Source organism: Stenella coeruleoalba (assembly GCF_951394435.1).
Source record: "Stenella coeruleoalba genome assembly, chromosome: 1".
Taxonomy (NCBI): domain Eukaryota; kingdom Metazoa; phylum Chordata; class Mammalia; order Artiodactyla; family Delphinidae; genus Stenella; species Stenella coeruleoalba.
In genome coordinates this window covers 118,042,074-118,060,389 of record NC_137169.1, presented here as the reverse complement: position 1 = coordinate 118,060,389, position 18,316 = coordinate 118,042,074, and the positions used below count along the sequence as shown (strand labels likewise).

General features: G+C 38.3%; 1 protein-coding gene across 1 annotated transcript in view; it reads left to right on the top strand.

Moving 5' to 3' along the window:
• Nucleotides 1-18,072, top strand: part of RGS5 (regulator of G protein signaling 5) — a 53,084-nt gene extending 35,012 nt beyond the window's left edge. The window contains exons 3-5 of the mRNA XM_079929401.1: nucleotides 640-701; nucleotides 8,639-8,805; nucleotides 12,991-18,072. Of these exons, the coding sequence (XP_079785527.1) occupies nucleotides 640-701; nucleotides 8,639-8,805; nucleotides 12,991-13,152 (391 nt within the window). The 3' untranslated portion in view covers nucleotides 13,153-18,072. The remainder of the gene's footprint in view (nucleotides 1-639; nucleotides 702-8,638; nucleotides 8,806-12,990) is intronic.
• The last annotated feature ends 244 nt before the right edge of the window (nucleotides 18,073-18,316 follow it).

The window sequence follows — 18,316 nt, the reverse complement described above, 5'->3', positions numbered from 1 at the left end:
CTTTGCACGGTGTCTAACAACTCTTCTCAGAAAGAATAAATCTTAAAAAAAAAATTATCCTGTTCTAATTAGGCAGGAAAATGCACCCAGAGTTTTTAAAATGTAGACTTCCTGTGAGCACATTCCCAACACGAGGCAGCTTCACACCTTGCATCTTCCATCAATCCCAATAAGGTGGCGAAGGGCTGTGGATGTGGAATCTGACGCCCTTTCCGGATTAAGTTGGTGTTTAAAGTGCAGCACTAGTGAAGCAGGGAACATGAGTTCAAGTCCTATAATGGGACAACTGGATTTTATTCAGTTACCTTTGGAAAAAAAGACCACAATTGGAGGCACTGTTATGGGATACACAAGAATATCAAGACGTGGCTTCATGACAAATAGACTCTGCCTCTGAAAAGGGAGAGGCCTAACCCAACTGTTCAACAAGAGATGAAAATATGCAAGATAGACGTAGGCAAGCAAACCCAGCTCATCATACCCACTTGTTCAGAATAAAACAGCTCTAACTCCCTTGTCCTGAGAATGGGTCATCAACTGTAACATTTCAAAGAAAAGCAAATCCAAGTCATTGTTGGTGTATGTGATTAACTCCCTTCTTATGGCTGTCTCCTTTCTCTTTCTTAATACTTGATTTAGACCCTCATTGGACAAGGCCCTGCAGTGGCGTGATTCCCTGGACAAGCTCTTGCAGAACAACTGTAAGTCTGAATTATCTTTATAAAGGTCAGGGGAAGGACAGAGGCAAAAAAAAGCGCTTTAGGCTGCCCATGTCCTTCTTCCCCAATTTTGACGTTTCTTCAATTTTGGAAGAATGCCAGGGGAGTGTAGTTATCTAGCTCATGGTGGGAGAATGTGTAAATAAGGTGTCCTGAGGACTCCTGAGTGCAGGTTGTATTCCCATCTGTCCTGCTTACTTGTGTGAGCGGAGCTAGTGGCTTGATCTGTGTAGTTCTTAAAATTTTCATCAGTAAAATAGAGATACTGCCTCTTCCAGCTTGGCCTCATAATGGCTTGCTGTGGATTCGGTGTAGCATGGTACATATCACTGTACTATGAGGAATGGATTGGGTGTATGTCCCAGTTCAAACTGCTATTCATTGCTTTTGTAACCCGCCATGGGTTGCTAACCTCCCCTAACCACAGTTTCCTCTTCTGGCAGCAGGCCTTTTATATCTCCATTCAAGACATGAAAAAAGAGCCAGTAAGAACTCCTCTCCAAGCTAATACCAATATACCTGAGCACCATTTGCCTTTCCCCAATACAAAATCCTTACTGATTCCCAGGCCTAAAGTACCAAGTTCAAATTTCCAATGTTTAGGATTCTCCATAATAATGATGATACGGCTGGTCTGCAGTCAAATTGAACTGTTCTCCCCTCCATATAGGATTTCTACATGTATTCCCTTTGGCTGGAATACTTTGTATTCATATCTCTGTCTGTTGAAATTCTCCTCTCCTATAAAAGCGAATCTAAATGCAAAATGCCTAGTCTTCCTTGACCGTCCGGAATGATTTATCCTGTCTCTGAGGTTCCAGTGCAATTTGCCTGCACATTTTTATGCCGCTGTTACTTGCTACATTGTACTCTGATCATAGCCGTCTCCCTCCTATGACAGATTATAAACTCATTGACAGCCAGGATTTAGTCTTTTTCTTCTGTCTGGATAATTTCATAACAGGAAGTACACGGTAATAGGAAAACAAATATTTGTTGAATCGTTCACTCTAAAAATAGGATTCAATGTAAGATATCTAACCCATATTTTTCCATTTTCATCACAAGATGGAATACGAAACTTTGTTAAATGCTTTGCAAAAATAAGAATTTAAAAAATATTTCCCACAGGACCATCAAGATTAATAGACACAGGCTACATAGCAAAGAATGTATGTTGAATTGTATACAAACGTTTTTTATTTCTTGTTTTTGGTGAGTTAATCTGCTTACCTGTGACAGAATCAATATCTTATATTTGGAGGCAGAACACCAAAGCCTCTGATTTGGAACTTTCTCAATATTATCCATTTTTTATTTTCTTTTTATTTCTTGTGTTAAACAGAGTACCCAGTCCTGATACATATAAAGTGTTCCACGAATGCTTATTGAATAACTGGGTTAATGAATGATTTCATTATTCTTCTAGGACACAGAAATTCCATGAAGACAACTAGGAGAAAAATATTTATGTTTATCAATTGACTTATTTATTGTGTTACACAGTGGTTTTAGGACCAGTAGCAACCTGACAGATGACATATTATATATTATGAATTCTAAGTACCCTGGGTACAGGTATTTATTGTCAACAAACCTGAGAATTAGCAGAACCACTTCCATGTTTTTAAAACCATTAAAGAGAAGGATATATATTTATGTGGCCATATAAAATCCTTTTCAGTCATACTAATCCTTAGGGCCACATGTTCATATATTTCAGGCTTTCAGGAGAACTTAACTATAAGTTAAGCCAGAGGCAGTTGGTGTTAACACCTTAGCATTTGTTGAGGGACTGAAGTTCTTAGCTTGCAAGTAGATGATTTTCATGATGTGAGCTTGAGGCCTGAGAGTCTCACAATAATATTTTCTGCTTCTTAGAGGGGAAGTATGTATATACATGTGTGTGTAAATATATATAAAATTCACAATGTTTTATTTAATTAGATATATTTTAAAATTATATATACTATATATGTTATATATATAGTATATGTCTGTGTATATATATATGTGTGTTCTTAAGTTCCACATCATTATCCTTTTAAGTAATTAACACTTTTAAGACTTGGGCGATTTCCCCAAGCAATAAATGGAAAAGCATTTGATAACTGTTCTAGTCAAAATTCTTTCCTTGAGAAGATATCTATCCATTCAAACTAGCATGAATGAAAAAGAGGGTTTCTGGTATGGATACAGAGATCTCACAGAAACAAAAGAGTGCCATGCTCTATGGGAGGTGATGCCATGAGCGAATAAGACAGCTTCTCCCTCCCTCTGCCTCTGTTTCTCTGCTCTGTGTCTCGTCTCTTCCTCTCTTTCCATTTTGCCCTCTATCTCTGCTTCTATGACTCTCCCTCTTGCTGTGTCTGTCTCTTGCCACTTTGTCTCTACTGCCCTCTGTCCAGCTATTTCTAGAAGAGGACTAGTGGAATGACAGGCATGCCCAAGTAATTCTACCCCAACACCGTCAACCTAAAGAAACAATTTTTTTTTTTTTTGCGGTACGCAGGCCTCTCACTGCTGTGGCCTCTCCCATTGCGGAGCACAGGCTCCGGACGCGCAGGCTCAGTGGCCATGGCTCACAGGCCCAGCCGCTCCGCGGCACGTGGGATTCTCCCGGACCCGGGCACGAACCTGTGTCCCCTGTATCGGCAGGTGGACTCTCAACCACTGCGCCACCAGCGAAGCCCTAAAGAAACAATTTTTGACCTTTTTCCCCAAACACCAGCTTTCGTGCACCGTGAATAACTTTTAAGCCAAACTTTGGCAACTCAGTTCTTATGAGATATTCTTATTTGAATCTGCAAATCTAACGGTCTATAACCAGAACCATGATAGTTCTGATATTAGCTGTGATTGATGCAGAATAGGTAATGAAGAAAGATACATTTGAAAAATGCGTATTTAAAACTTCACAATCCCTTCTTGCATGTTTGATTTGATAAATTAAATCATTTAACCTCAAGGAATGGCATATTTGCTGATTTATGAGGAACATTTGGCATTCTCTTGTGCTAATGTAAGATATTGATTCAGTTCCCCAAGCATTTCTTAAATCCACATTTTTCTTAAATTTTCTTGAGTGGAAATGAAATCAATTGGTACCAAACCTCTTTAAAAAAGGATGGTTAAGCTGCTTCTCAATCTCTTCTCTTCCACAAGATTCCTCTCTTTCTTTCCTCAGTTTTTAAAAATCTTTTTTTTATTGAAATATAGTTGATTTGCAATACTGCATTGTGTACAGAATGATTCATTGTTTTACAGATTATATTCTGTTATAGGTTATTACAAGATAATCACCTATTAAACCTATTAAAACCTAATAGGCATTACCTGATAACCTATGAAAACTAGTTTTTAATAGCCCAGTGTATTCGACTCTGTTCTGAAAGGACAGCAGTTGTCCTTACGTTCTTGTCTTCAGTTTTATATGTGGCACCATCTGTTTTCTTTTTGAAGGTCCATGGGGCACATACTGCTGTATTGCTTTTTAAACACAAAAACAGGTTGCACGTGGGAGTTTAAATAAGACAGTGACATTAAACTCTTCCACACGACTGTCTTTAAGAGCAGACGAAGAATGAAACACAACCCAGTAGTAGCAAAGTTTTTATGTGAATCTTTTTGCCCCAGGAGTTCCAAAATGTCAGAACATTTCCTTGAGACACGCTTGAGATTTGGACTCTTGCATGGGGAATTGAATAGCCTGGCTCCGGGCTCCTCTTTTTGTTTCCATCTTTGCATTCTCCTTCTGCTTCTCTTCTTTTGTTTCCAATTTTCTCCCTTCTCTTTTCTGGCTCATATTTATCATCATCTTACTCACTGGTAGCCACAATTCCCTTTAAAGCAACAATTATAACAATAAAAGCAATAGCTTACATTTATTATTCACCATGTGCCAGGCACTGTCCTATGCACTTTGCATTTATTAGTTTATCTAACGATTTCAATAATTTTAGGACTTACAAAAACAGGTGCAAAAACAATCCGTATTTTTTCAGAAAAGGGAACTGAGACATAGAGAGCTTAGGTAACTTGCCCATGAAATAAAATACTACAGCAATAGCAAAATCAGTCATTTTATTTTTCCTTAATGTTTGTGTTCTTCAGTTTTGAGACTTGAGAGGAAACTTTTGTCTCAATGGGTCTTATTTTATTCAGTTTGAACCTCTATTAAATGTTAGGCCCACAGATTTAGACTAGGAGGTGGGATGCTTTCAAAAGAAGGGCAAAGATAAATGAAACTCAAACCTTGAACTCAAATCATCAACAGCCTCCTGGGAAAGATAGCCATAGAAGCAAATAATCCCAACCAAAACCGAGAAAGTGATCTCTCCTCTTATGATGCTAAAAATCCTCAACAGCAAGTTGGAGCTACTGGGTAAAGACTACCTTGTAAATGAGGCAACATTTGAGTTGGGTTTTGAATGGTGATAAAGATTACTTTTAAATTGGGCATGAATAATAGTGATGAAAGTCAGCATTTATTGAGCTATCATTATGTTCAACATCATGTAAGAGCTTTCCATGAATTATTTAACACTTATTACCACCCTGTCAGGTAGTTTCCATTAGTACCCCACTTACCAGATGTGGCAACTGAGGCTTGGAGAAGTTAGATTACTTGCCCAAGTTACTGTAGTAGTGTGGTGTGTAAGCATCAACCTCCAGGCAATCTTAACTCTAGAGTCCATGCTTTGAAAGTAAACTATGAAATGGTATTTATCAACTATCAGTAACGTTTCACTATTTTTCGTCTAGGAGAAGAGATTTGTGCTAATCTACTTTTCAGCATTTTTTTCCTTTATACCAGTTGGACTTGGATTTGTCTTATACTCTTTTTATTTTTAAAGTGGTTTTATAGGTGGTTTCATTTTGTTCTTTGGCAGGGTTGTTATTTTATTTTACAGGGATGTCAAAAGTGGCATCACTCATTAGGGCCAGCTCTGGGATTATAATGTGGGTCACAACCCAGAGTGTTGCCACCAGACCAGAAGATCAGGTGGGTTTCACCTACTTCTTAGGAAAAGGATGCCCGAAGATGTGTGTGGAATGGTATTTTGAGGCTCTGTGTGGGCTCAGCAAGGAATAATGTAGGGATTTTTCAGGGCTGTGTACTGAGGACTCTACTGGGGTGTGGAGTGGGCAGGGGAATAATGTGAGGCAAAGAAGACATGTGTGTTCCTCGCAGAATAGAGACTTTGGCCTAGAGTAGATTTGACTCTGACCCAAGAGGACTTCCTCAGGGGTAATGGGAATTCCTCAGAGTCTCTGAGGAATGGACCAGTAGAAAACCAGAAGTTAAGGAGGAGAAATCATCTGGGGAGTGGCGTTAGAGGGTCCTAGGAAGGGACCCTCTAGAGAATCCTCAAAATCCAGATGAGAGAAAGAATAGCTTTAAACATCTCCCAGACCAATAATAAATCCACTTTATGAGTCTTGATTTTGAGGATTCAAGAGAATGATGAAACCAGTACCCAGGAAATGGACTCAATACACTGGAAAGTTATTTTCCAAGTGCATTTTCTGTATCGGACGACTTGGTAAATGTTAACATTGCTGTGGAATCCTGGAATGTATCCTCAGGTCATAAATAACAATGTTTCTGAGGACTAGAATTTTATCTCTACCTTTTTCAAAGATGTGGAGAGGGTGATTCAGAGTGCCTGAATCACCATGTTGTGGGGACATGGGGCTAATGAGAATAAATTGGCCCAGACTTATTCTGTGAAGTTATTGCTTTGTCTACAATCTTAGACCTGATTGTGTGGGCGCTCATAAGACTTCATTCCTATCGTCATTTCCCGGTAGCTAGAAAGTGCCTGGGAATTTTCTCATTTCAACAAAGACTACCTGACACCTTTTGTTTAAGAAACAATGAAAACCTTAAGAATGATAGAGAGAGAATTCGGGGGTTATTTCTTCTTTCAGCATGTACCATTGACTCCCGTGCCACTAAATGATAACAAATAGTGCCGGAAATATGGTGGGAAATACGGGCAGAGAGAGAGGGAAAATACATCTGATGTTAACCAGGTAAAGATTATCAAGTGGTTTCAAAGTAATTCTTCTAGCTGGGTTTCTAGAGAAAATTGTTTATCATACCTACCATCACTTCCCAATGTATTTTTAGGTGTTGATCAATAAAAAAATGGTTTTAGGTTAAGTACAGGGAGAGGGGATTAAAATGCAAAGTGTCTTGTTTGGATTCAGAATCACTGGTGACCCTAATCCAATTAATTATAACTTAGTCATTCTGTTTCTTTAGAACTGAACACAGTTTCAGGGAACTGTGAGGGGTATGAAGACAATAAAAATGCACAGAAGGAAAATTGAAAAAAGACAACCATATATTTCAGGCTTAATCATCACATTTTGTGCATATTGTATGAAAGCAATGTATTAAGCAATGACTAATGAACGAAAATTTAGAGTCCATAAAAAGGAGTAGGGAGAAATACTCAAGGGGAAGGGAAATAGATAGAAATTAGGTCAAAGGAAATGAACTCAGTACATGAATATGTCTGCAAGTAAAACTAATGAATTAAAGAAGTGTCTCCTGATGGGGAACAAGTTAGAAAGGTGGACCCTGATGTACTGGTTATAGTCAGTCCAACCTTCTGCCCTGAGAGGCAAATGACATGCCAGGCATGTCTGTAATTGTGATACAGTCTGTGGAAAACTAGAATTTTCTCTCCTTCCTTTAGAAATCTACTTTCCCTACATAGTAAATGGACATGGATTCTCTCTCAGTACATATGCATTTGTTAGAATTTGGGTTTAAAAAAAAGCATATATATATATATATATATATAGAAAGAGAGAGACAGCTTTAAAAGGAAGAAAATATTGAAGATAAAGAGTGATTTTTCCTTTGTTCCTCTCCAGTGCCTTCCTAAATCCTGACCTTGCCTTCTACTTATCTACCACTTTGGAGGTTAGAGCTGGAGGGGTAGGAAAGAAAAAGAAAACAAAAGGATCAGGCCCAAGAATCTCTAATAAATAGATAGATAGATAGATAGATAGATAGATAGATAGATAGATATTCGTATATAGATGTATATATATTTAAATTATAAGCTGAAATATATTCTACAGGAGCAACAGTGCACTGAAAACAGAATCACAGTAGTTATAATTATACTGAATTTAATATGTTTATAGACTGATGTATAATTGACGGGCATAGTAACTACTCTGCAAGTGGTGACTTCATTGGGCCCCTTCCCACTCCTCCTTCAGGTCTCAAATGGAATGTCACTTTCTCATGGAGGCTTTCCCTAAACCTAAAACGAGGTTAGGACCCCTTTTGTTACTCTTACTATCTTTCGTATGGTTTTCTTTTGTTGTATACATTTATTTGTGTGTGTTTCTTCATTTTCTTTTCTACCTCCCCCAGGATCTATAAACTTCATTAGGGCCGGAACCATGTCTATTTTACTTACCATAATTCCCAGAACATGATATTTGCTCAAAAATCATCTGTAGAAAAACAAAAAGACTGCAAGTAGTTCATACACGAGAATCAACATTAATGTTACTTACACTACCAAATCAAGTTTTAAATGTATTTTTTTCCTTTTGGTAATTGATAAGTATCCAGAATGGCATTAGTGTTCACAGTGTCCCTGGATGTTGTATACAGGTAAGCCTTCATCACCTAAGTATAGACTGTCTGGATCTGAATCTCAGCTCTGCCACTTACCAGCTGGTTAACTAAGGGCAAGTTACTTGATCTCTCTGACTTCATTTGTAAAATAGATTCGTAATGAGGAGCAAATGAGTTAACTTTTGTAAGGTTATGGCATAAATGACAGGAATATATAGTAAATAAACCTAGGCTACAACGTGGGATATAGTGTTAGATAGATAGATAGGGTGAATACATTTCCTCAAATAACCTTTTTCCTTGTTAGACGGACTTGCCAGTTTCAAAAGTTTCCTGAGGTCTGAATTTAGTGAGGAAAACCTTGAGTTCTGGATGGCCTGTGAGGATTACAAGAAGATCAAGTCCCCTGTCAAGATGGCTGAGAAGGCAAAGAAGATTTATGAAGAATTCATCCAAGCGGAGGCTCCTAAAGAGGTAGGTCCTGATGGGAAGGTGGGTGAGTGTGGTCAGCTCAACAACTTCCCAGGAAGGATTTCCAACGGCAGTACGCTTTGCAGCCACAGGCTGTTCCTATTTGAGAGTGGGCCACCTTTTGTAAGCGCCTACTGAGTGGAAAAGCAGAGAAATACAGTCGAGCAGGTATGAACTTGAACTCTGTTTAGGTCACTTTCTAAGCAATCATGGGTCTCTTTTCAGTAGTATGTGATCGCAAGTCAGAATGATACTAGTTGTATGATCTTAGATAAATGATTGAGTCTGTCTGAACTTAGTTTCTTTCTTTGGGAAAAATGAGGGTAATGAAGGCTATTTTTGCAGGATGGTTGTGAGGATGAAATTAAAGAGCGGACGTGAAAATGTATATCTCAGCATTTGAACTAATGAATGCTTACTGAATGTTTCTACCACTTAATTTCTTCTCTCTTCCTCTTGCCCTTCTCCTCCCTTCCCTTTCTTTTCTTATGAAAACTCTCTCTTTTCCCTTCTATTCTCCCCCATCCAGTTGTTTCCCCCAGGCCTTTTCCATTTACACTCTAGTCAGGGGAAACAGGGTTTCTACTTACAAAAATCAAATGATTACAAGATAATAGTGCTAGAGATGTCAGAAGACAATGTACCATTAACTGACTGCTAAAGACAAGATGTGTGTTGATTTCAAAAAGGATTTGGGGTAGTTTATCTGCCCTTTGCTGTTTATGAAACTGAATTGAAAAGGCTTTCTCTGGAATTCAGGATGGCCTCAGCAAGACCTGTTCATCATGTTTTGGTCAGGTCACTAATTTCACATTGCACACCATAATCCAATCTGGACATCAAACATTTCATCAAGATTTGGGGTCAATCACAGGAGTGATCTGAGCAAACCCTCTAGGTAGGCAGTAATTAACTTAAGATTATTTGAGAGGGGAAAACCCCAATACCCTTTTTCTCTCTCAGGTGCTCTAGACTCTTGAGGTCCCACCATTTGATATTTATTCCTTTGGTAATGCATTATTCATCACTGATCCTTTTTAAAAGATAAATATGTTTGAATGGATGGACAAATTATATACCTAATACCAACAGATGAGCTCCCTCCATGACACAGGAGGTAGAGGTCAGGAGCATGAGAGTATAGAGCACCATGGGTCAAGGTGGAGAAAGTGAGAGTCCTAAGATGGAACTGGGCTTAGTCTTGCTGTGGAATCTTATCCAGATCTCCTGTTCTACTCCTCAGGCTCCCACCCTATGCATATATGTTAACTTCCCCTACTTCTGATGCCTTTTGTGCTGGGACATTATTCTTCTATCCACGTGGAATCTCTATTTGTGATGTTACCAAGGAGATTGGTATTAAATTTGACACCCATTTTCTGACTTCAACTGATCTCCCATTTCCAGCCTATCTTCCTACCAACATCATTCCTATTTACAGAAGTCTAGGACTTGTTGCAATATCTGCACATCGTGGAGACTCATCTGGACTATTGCTTTGAGCTCCAGGAAAATTTTGTTCTCAAGGTTCCTTACTAGAACATTGGTGTTTATCATGAAAATATGAGACATTAAAAATGAAGTTTCAAAGGCTTCCCTGGTGGCGCAGTGGTTGAGAGTCCGCCTGCTGAGGCAGGGGTCACTGGTTCGTGCCCCGGTCCAGGAAGATCCCACATGTCGCGGAGCGGCTGGGCCCGTGAGCCATGGCCGCTGAGCCTGCGCGTCCGGAGCCTGTGCTCCACAACGGGAGAGGCCACAACAGTGAGAGGCCCACATACCACAAAAAAAAAAAAAAAAAAAAAAAAAAAAAAAATGAAGTTTCAAAATAAACAAAACCCTGGCTGAGTTACTAGAACACACAAATGGTGGCCCTCATTATGAGGACCTGTGAGCTCAAAATAAAATAGCCTTGGCCTCCAGTCTCTGAGCTGGGCATCAGAGAGAATGTGGATCACTCCTGACACATAATAAACATTCAGTGAATATTTGTGAGATGAATGGGTGCAGATGTCCCAACCCAGACCTTTCTCAATGTGGGCAAGTTTCTCACTAAAGCTCTCTAATTCTCTGTTCCCTTAACTGTAATCATCTCACATATATGTATGTGTACCTAGAGGATGTTTAATAAATTGTGGCTGTTATTTTTTAAATTCTCCAACTCTTGTATTTTGACCCCCAAATTTACTATTTCATTTTGGTGACCAGCAGATTGACCTATAAAACAAATCTACCCAGGCAAATAGTAATCTAAATTTTCTTTCTCTGAATATTCACCTCAGTTCTTTAAGATAAGGAACTGAAGGAGAGATACAGTTGTAAAAAAATTGGAACTAAGATTAAAAAAAGAGAAGTGACCCTGCGTAGTTCAATAAGTAGAAAACTCGTATACTGCATGTTGTCAACTGTCTATATTTTAAATTAATGAAAAATATTTTCTTGGCTCTCTAGTAAACGGACGAGTATATATCAAAATGATTCATTAGAGGAGCCCATGCACATAAAACTTATAAGATAAATAGCTGCTTTTGCTGGTGCATACAATGTGTTAGAAAGTTTTAAATACATCACTTCTTTAAAAAATAGGATTAGGAGATAATTCTATAATTTTTAGAAATGTAACTATTTGAGTAAGGCTGCCACCTAGCTCAGTATATATTTAAAAGAAGGAAGAAATATCGCTTTCGTGTGGTGAGAAGAATAACAGACTGAGAATAGAGAAATATACATGATAGCCTCACCTCTGTCCCTCACTAGCTGTTTGTGGGCCTGTAACAACCTCTCTGGGTCTCGGAGTCTTCACCTGTGAAGGCAGGAGTCAGACTACCTCACCTCTGGGGCTGTTTCCAGTGCTGTCTGTGTAGTCTTCCGCCATTCCTGCATAAAGCACACAGGCCCCTCTCACCTGTGGAAAACATGTCATAGCCTCAACTCACTTCATCCTGGACCTTCAGTCACAGTCACTCCTGTGTGTTCTGGCCTGGTACTCCCCAATCATGTCTTTGTCCCTGACTCTGACCTAAAGCTGCTTCATAATTCTCTGAGCCCAAATAGCTTTTCTCAGTATCAAGAATTTCTAGCAGGCCAGGAGAGACCTAAAACATTTTCTCATGTTCCAATTCAAAATATTGGTTGATTTGTTTCTTTCTCTTTTACATGCAGACACCTTAAGAGTCATTGAAACATGCTACGTGTTGTACGGTGATTTCTCTCAAATCATACTCAGACAAGCCCAGGCAGGTTGTACACTGTACAGCTCCAAGGGCCATTTACACGGACCCTAACATGAATGGTGTCCCTGGGAATGGCTCGATGTAGTAGCCCTGCATTCAGGACAAATACGCCATAATGCCTTCCAACGCTGCAGTCTACTGGGTAAAAGCAACATTGCTGGGCTTTTGAGTTTTCTCTCTACCACTTATGATCTTGGGCAAGTCACTTAACATTTCTGTCCCTCAGGTGTCAAATGTAGGTGTCAGTATTGCCTCCTAGAGTTGTAAGATTCAATGAATTCATAGCACAGTGCCTGTAAAAGTTAAGCTCTCCGCACTCATTAAGTATTAGCTGCTATTGTTATTATTGTTGCACTAGAACCATTGTTTCCCACTTAGTTTCAGGAAAAGACCAAATTTCTTTATTCTTCGAGAACCATGCAAAAGTTCTTGGATTCCTGGTCAGAAGTTCTTTCTCTCTCTTCATTCTCCCCACTAGATGTGAAACAAAATGCTGTGGTAGGAGGATTGTGGGATTAGGCATCAGGATACTTGGATTCAAATTCAGAGTCTCTGCATTCAAATACATTTATTAGTTCTGTGATCTTGAAGAAGTCTCTATCTATATCTATCTATCTATCTATCTACCTATCTATCTATCTATCTATCTTTCCCCTACAAAAGGAAAGACTCATTCTTAGGGTTATTGTGAGGATTATATGAGGTCTGCATGTGTTGGCTGCTTGTTTCTAACAGTGGGTGTCTATCACTGGTTGATCTTAATCTGAGTCATGCATTTGTTGAAGCATTTGTTGAAGTTGCCTTACCCCACTGCGTATAAAGTAGAAATGATATTTCTCACTTGCTATGACTCTCTTCCCCTCGTGTGTTATACTGGTGAGAAATTCCACTTCTCTCCCAACCCCTCCTCAAATCCCATAACCTGGCTGACTCAGTGACCCTGTTTCCTGTCTCATAGGTGAATATTGATCATTTCACGAAGGACATCACAGTGAAGAACCTGGCGGAACCTTCCCCAAGCAGCTTTGATGTGGCCCAGAAAAGAATCCATGCCCTGATGGAAAAGGATTCACTGCCTCGCTTTGTGCGCTCTGGGTTTTATCAGGAGTTCATCAAGTAGCAATGTAGTTGGTCTGTGAGAATCATCCTGACAGTTATTTCCTCCACAATAACCCTGCACTTTCCAGCAACCCACATATTTTCCTATAGCAACTTTTGCTCAAAAACGCTCAAATGGAAAACCCCAGAGAGTGTTGCTTCCTCCTTTGCCCAAATGCCTTCCTTTTCCAATTTCCTCTTCCTGCCTCCATTCTTAATTAAGCTCTACTCTTATATGTTGTTGTGAAACTCAATCAGAATGACAGAAAAAAATCTATCAAAGGAAATATAAGATAAGAATATGATATCATTGAATGTAGGTCCATTTGGTTTAGGTAATGGATCTCCCCCTAAATTGGTATGAAAAAGAATGTGGATGTGGAAAGACCAGTTTCAACTGAAACTAATTGATCTCATTTTTAAAAAAATTCTGATCCATGAGGGGGTCACCCCTCTCATTATTTCTGAACTTGGTTAGTAAAAGTTGCTAAGAATTTTATGAGGCAGAGCCACTATTGGATTTTTTAAGCAAATACGCTGTTAAAAAATATTGATCTTCTGAGAGCATCTTTGTGTTAGCTAGAGATTATAAACAAGAGATATAGATACATAAATATGCTGTGTTTATATAAAATCGATCTGAACGCCATCCATATAACTTCTTTCCCTATACTTCCCTCATACCTTCCCATGCATAAAGTTACCAAATTCTGTATTAAATCAATGACCTGAGATTGACAAGGGACTACTTTATACAGGTATCTATGCCTCTAGTATGTAGGCACAAAGTTTCAGTTTTCAAATTATTTAAAATTTGTGTGAGTATAAAATTCCAAAATTGCTGACTCCAATCATATAAAACAGTTGCTACTCATTGCAGTGGTCTCCCACCTCAATATCAAGAGGGCTGTACACTAAGATGGGAAAATCTCGTCAAGCCTAAAATGGTTAGTTTTTCTATGATGCCATCAGTTTGTTTAGTAAAAGACGATTATCTTTAAAACACCAAATTATCTTTGGAAAACTTAATTTGACTAAAGGCAGAGACGTTCTAAGTGAGATAAAATTTTAAAGTACCCTGCATTTTGCAAAATAATCTGATCTTTTAGCAACCCCTCACTTCCCTCCCTATTTTGCTCCCTGCATTAATGAATTGTATTTATAGTCAAAATGCACATTTATACCCCTAACATGCCTTACACACAACCAATTGATAAGCCATGGTACTTTTAGTAGGTTTAAACTTTTAATTCTGTATTTCCTTACTATAAGTCTTGCTAGAATTTTTTTCTTATCTTTAGTAGATTTGATTAAACAATGATTTACATAATCTAGTAATAGAGTCAAACTATGTATGAATATAACCAAGGTGAGGACACAGAGTTAACTAAACAAGTAATTTTTAAAGGACTAATAAAAATCTGAAATGTTTAAATAGAAGACTACATTGTTTAGTCTTGTATTTACTCCTTTTGTTTCTTTTTTTCTTTCACACACTCCTAGTTTCACATGTTTGTAGCCCATTTATTCACTTAATTCCTAAGAGTATTGAAAGTGAAGCAACTATATGACTGTATTCTTTGAGTAAACACTGACTGTATTTGTTGGGTTTTCCTTTTTTTTTTTTTTTTTTTTTTTGTATTTCAAAGGCTAATGTGCCCTTCCTGAATACTTGCCATTTCAAACTCTGAAAGTGGGTCGGAGTGACTGGGTCTACTGCCAACTCTTGCTAGTCTGGTATGAGTTCATTCATATTTGTCAGTATTGCTCACTTCAAAGAAACTCCGTCATCAAGCAGTCGACAGCTAGGCCAGACCAACATTGTGAGCATGAAAAAGAAGTTCTCACCATGTCTATTCGTGTAGGAGTGACAAGCAACTCACAACAAGAATTCCCAGCACAACCATCCTCAGCATCTGTCTATGCTGCCCCAAATCAGTATAAAATCACCAATCCTTTACTTGCTAATGCAGCTAGAAAATTTAAGAACTGAAGAATCTAGGTGAGTTATGTTTTTCTTGAATGCCAAAACACTTTTAAGAAAAATTTTGATGTCATTAATATTTCAAATATTTTATTCATATTATTTGAAACAACAAAATGTTTGAAAATACCCAGAGAATTAACTAGAGATTACAGAGTTCACCAAGATGGTTGATATGACAAAGACTCGGACTGACTGTATTCACAAACTGACTGCACATCCTATGTAAGTGGGTAGAATTGTCAGTGGAGGATAAGAAGGACATTCACCTTTTCATAAGCTGAACCCAGGAGGCAGAGGGCAGGAAAAGCACCAGGAGGACAATGCTGTAAAGGCTACAAGAAGCATGAATGCCTTTCAGTCAACCGGTGACATGTAATATATATGTAAATATGATTTTAAATTTAAAGCAGTACACACACACACACACGCACACATACACACACACTCTTCTAAATAATAAAATTAAAAGGAGTACAAATATCACAGCCCAAAATGAAAAAGCAAATGTATAAAAATTGCCCTAGAAAATTCTTTGAAATCTTTGGTGTTTTTAAACTTAGAAAAAAACCTGAGCTGCTAGAAGTTGCCGTAGTAACACAAACAAAATAAACATTCTTTTAAATTTTGGGAAATTAGGAAAACTGGGATGATCTTTCCAGGAAAAAAGATGTGTAACATCTGTTTATCACTCCCTTTGCCTCCTCCCCTTCCTCCACACTCTCCCTTGAGTAAATTGCCTGGGAAAGTATGAAACTCAATGCAGGAGCGAGCCCTGTGGTGCTGACATTTTCCTCCCTTGTGAAAATGTAACAGTCATAAGTGAATCTGGAATGTAGAGAGGTAGTCAATGGGAATAGGAGTATATACTTCTCATCCTTGAGAGAAACCTAAGATTGGTAGGTAGGTCAGGTAACCACCATAACCTGTTTATCTGCCTGGGTTTGATATAGTTTGTGGTTGTGGTTGGTGTCTGATTAGGATCTAAACTTGACCAGAAGAAAGAGACAGACTCTCAGAGTACATTAGGAGGCTGTGTTCCATGTTCATCTGCTAAAGCAATGCTTGTTCATGTGAACAACTCCCTACACACACACGCACACATGCACACACATGCACATTTTCTTTCTCTCAGATAGACATCTTCTGAAATGCAGAACTGAGGTGTTTCAGTAACTTTGCTTTCAAATCAATAGAATCAAATTTATGAAAACATTTTGTGCCCCACTCCCCATACCAACTATGTACTCTAATTCTCTATGGTATAAATTATGCTTTAAGCAGATTTCAGTTTTTAGTGCATAAAGAGAAGAAGTTGTTAAAGAAATTGTTTTTACTTTTGTCCTCTACAAAGCCATGGATTATGCTTGGTTGATGTGCTCTCTGTATACACTCCCTTTCAACAGGGTGGACTTGTTATTATTTCCCAAAGAATAATAGATATCCAGAAGTTTCAATAAAAACTTGACCATTAGTAAATCAATTGGTAAACTAATAAACATTCTCTGCCAGGGCTTTGTCAAGCTATCCGTCCCATCACAAATTTGATAATTTGAGAATCATTTCAAAGGCTATCATATTTCAGAGGAATCATTTTTATCCCTGAAATCATTCCCTCTAGCAGGGTATTTTCCTTGTTTCCTGGTAATTTAGCAAGTTTGTGAGAAATAGGGTCATGAGAAAAGAAAGGGGGGAAAGGAGAGATGGGAAGTGGTAAAGAAGTAAGTGCCCAGACCTACAAAGTGAGACCATTCACTAGGAGACATTTAAGAGCAGCTCCACTTGATTGAAAATCAAATAGTTTCTGCTGTCACCATCAAGACTTGCAGGAAGGCTTTTCTTGACTAACAATGCAGATTGATGTGAAAATCCATTTTAATATCCTAGGGATTCTTGATTAGATAAAAGAAGAAACATGGAAGATTTTCTTTCCCCAGTGGGCTTGCATGTGCCAGAGAGCAGAGCATGGAGAACCCAGTTTCTAACATCCAAATGTCCAAACCCAAGGGCCAGGCAACTCTCTGTAGGTTCTGGACACGATGTCTTGATACATCTCAGTGTATGGGTTTTCCAGGCTCTCCATTCTATAAGAGTGTGTTCAATTCTTGCCTTGGATAAGGCTCTTTAGCAAGTTAGCAACTACTCATTGTGCTAAACATATTTTCATTCAAATAGGTTATATGGCCGACCAGAGCAATAGATATCCAAAGAAAGGCTCTCCCCAGCATACTGGAACTGAAAAGATCAAGACTTCCAACAGAGACATTTGTAGCTTTGAATGGAAACTCATAGCAGAGAGTAAAGGGAAAAAGACAGACAACCCGAACTTTGGAATATTATCCTCACCTCACAGTTTAATAATAATCATTTCTAGTAGAGAAGCTACAAAACCAACATTTATATCCAGTTTGATAAGCCTCTTGTTTTTTCACCTGAGACAATTTTCCTTTCTGTCTCACACCTATATCTCCATTTCTTTTCTCCCCCTGTATGAGGATACATTTTAAATAGTTGAGTCTAACCACTGTTATCTAATAATGAATACAATTAAAAGCATTTAACTCACTATCTAGGAAAATGTATAAACTAAGGCATAGACAAAACAATGAGAAATGCTGAAAACTTTTCCAATGGAGAGAAGTAATCTGGATAATTTTTGCCAAAAGTTCTTTTCATGTCATATGTTATTAGAATTTGGGGGGACTAAATTTTTTAAGAATGCTGCAACTCGCAACTCATCTTCAGGAGACCAGCCCAGAGAAAAGTGTAGAAATGAAAGGTTTGGAAATCCATTTGTCAGCATTTATCCTATAAGTTTTTCATTTAGAAACAATGTGTTTATCTTCTAATTTTGTAACCAATACGTTGTATACTATGTAACTCATACTTCTTGATAAAGCACCAAATATGTATCTGTAACCACAATCACATATATTCTATTAAATATATATCTATATAATAACCTCATATGAGTCCTTCTTGACTCCTGAACATTCTCGATATGAAACTCTATCTTAAGGTAGGCTTGTTATTCACTTCGCTCCTTATACCAGGTGAGCCCTTGATCAATTGGGAGGATCCCTCTCCTAATAAATATCAACTGTAATACAGCCTGACAAGCTAAACTCAGAAAGGGAGATACAAAGTGCCCGATATTCATACACTCTGTTTACTACTTTCCCTTGGATTCAGATGGCAACAA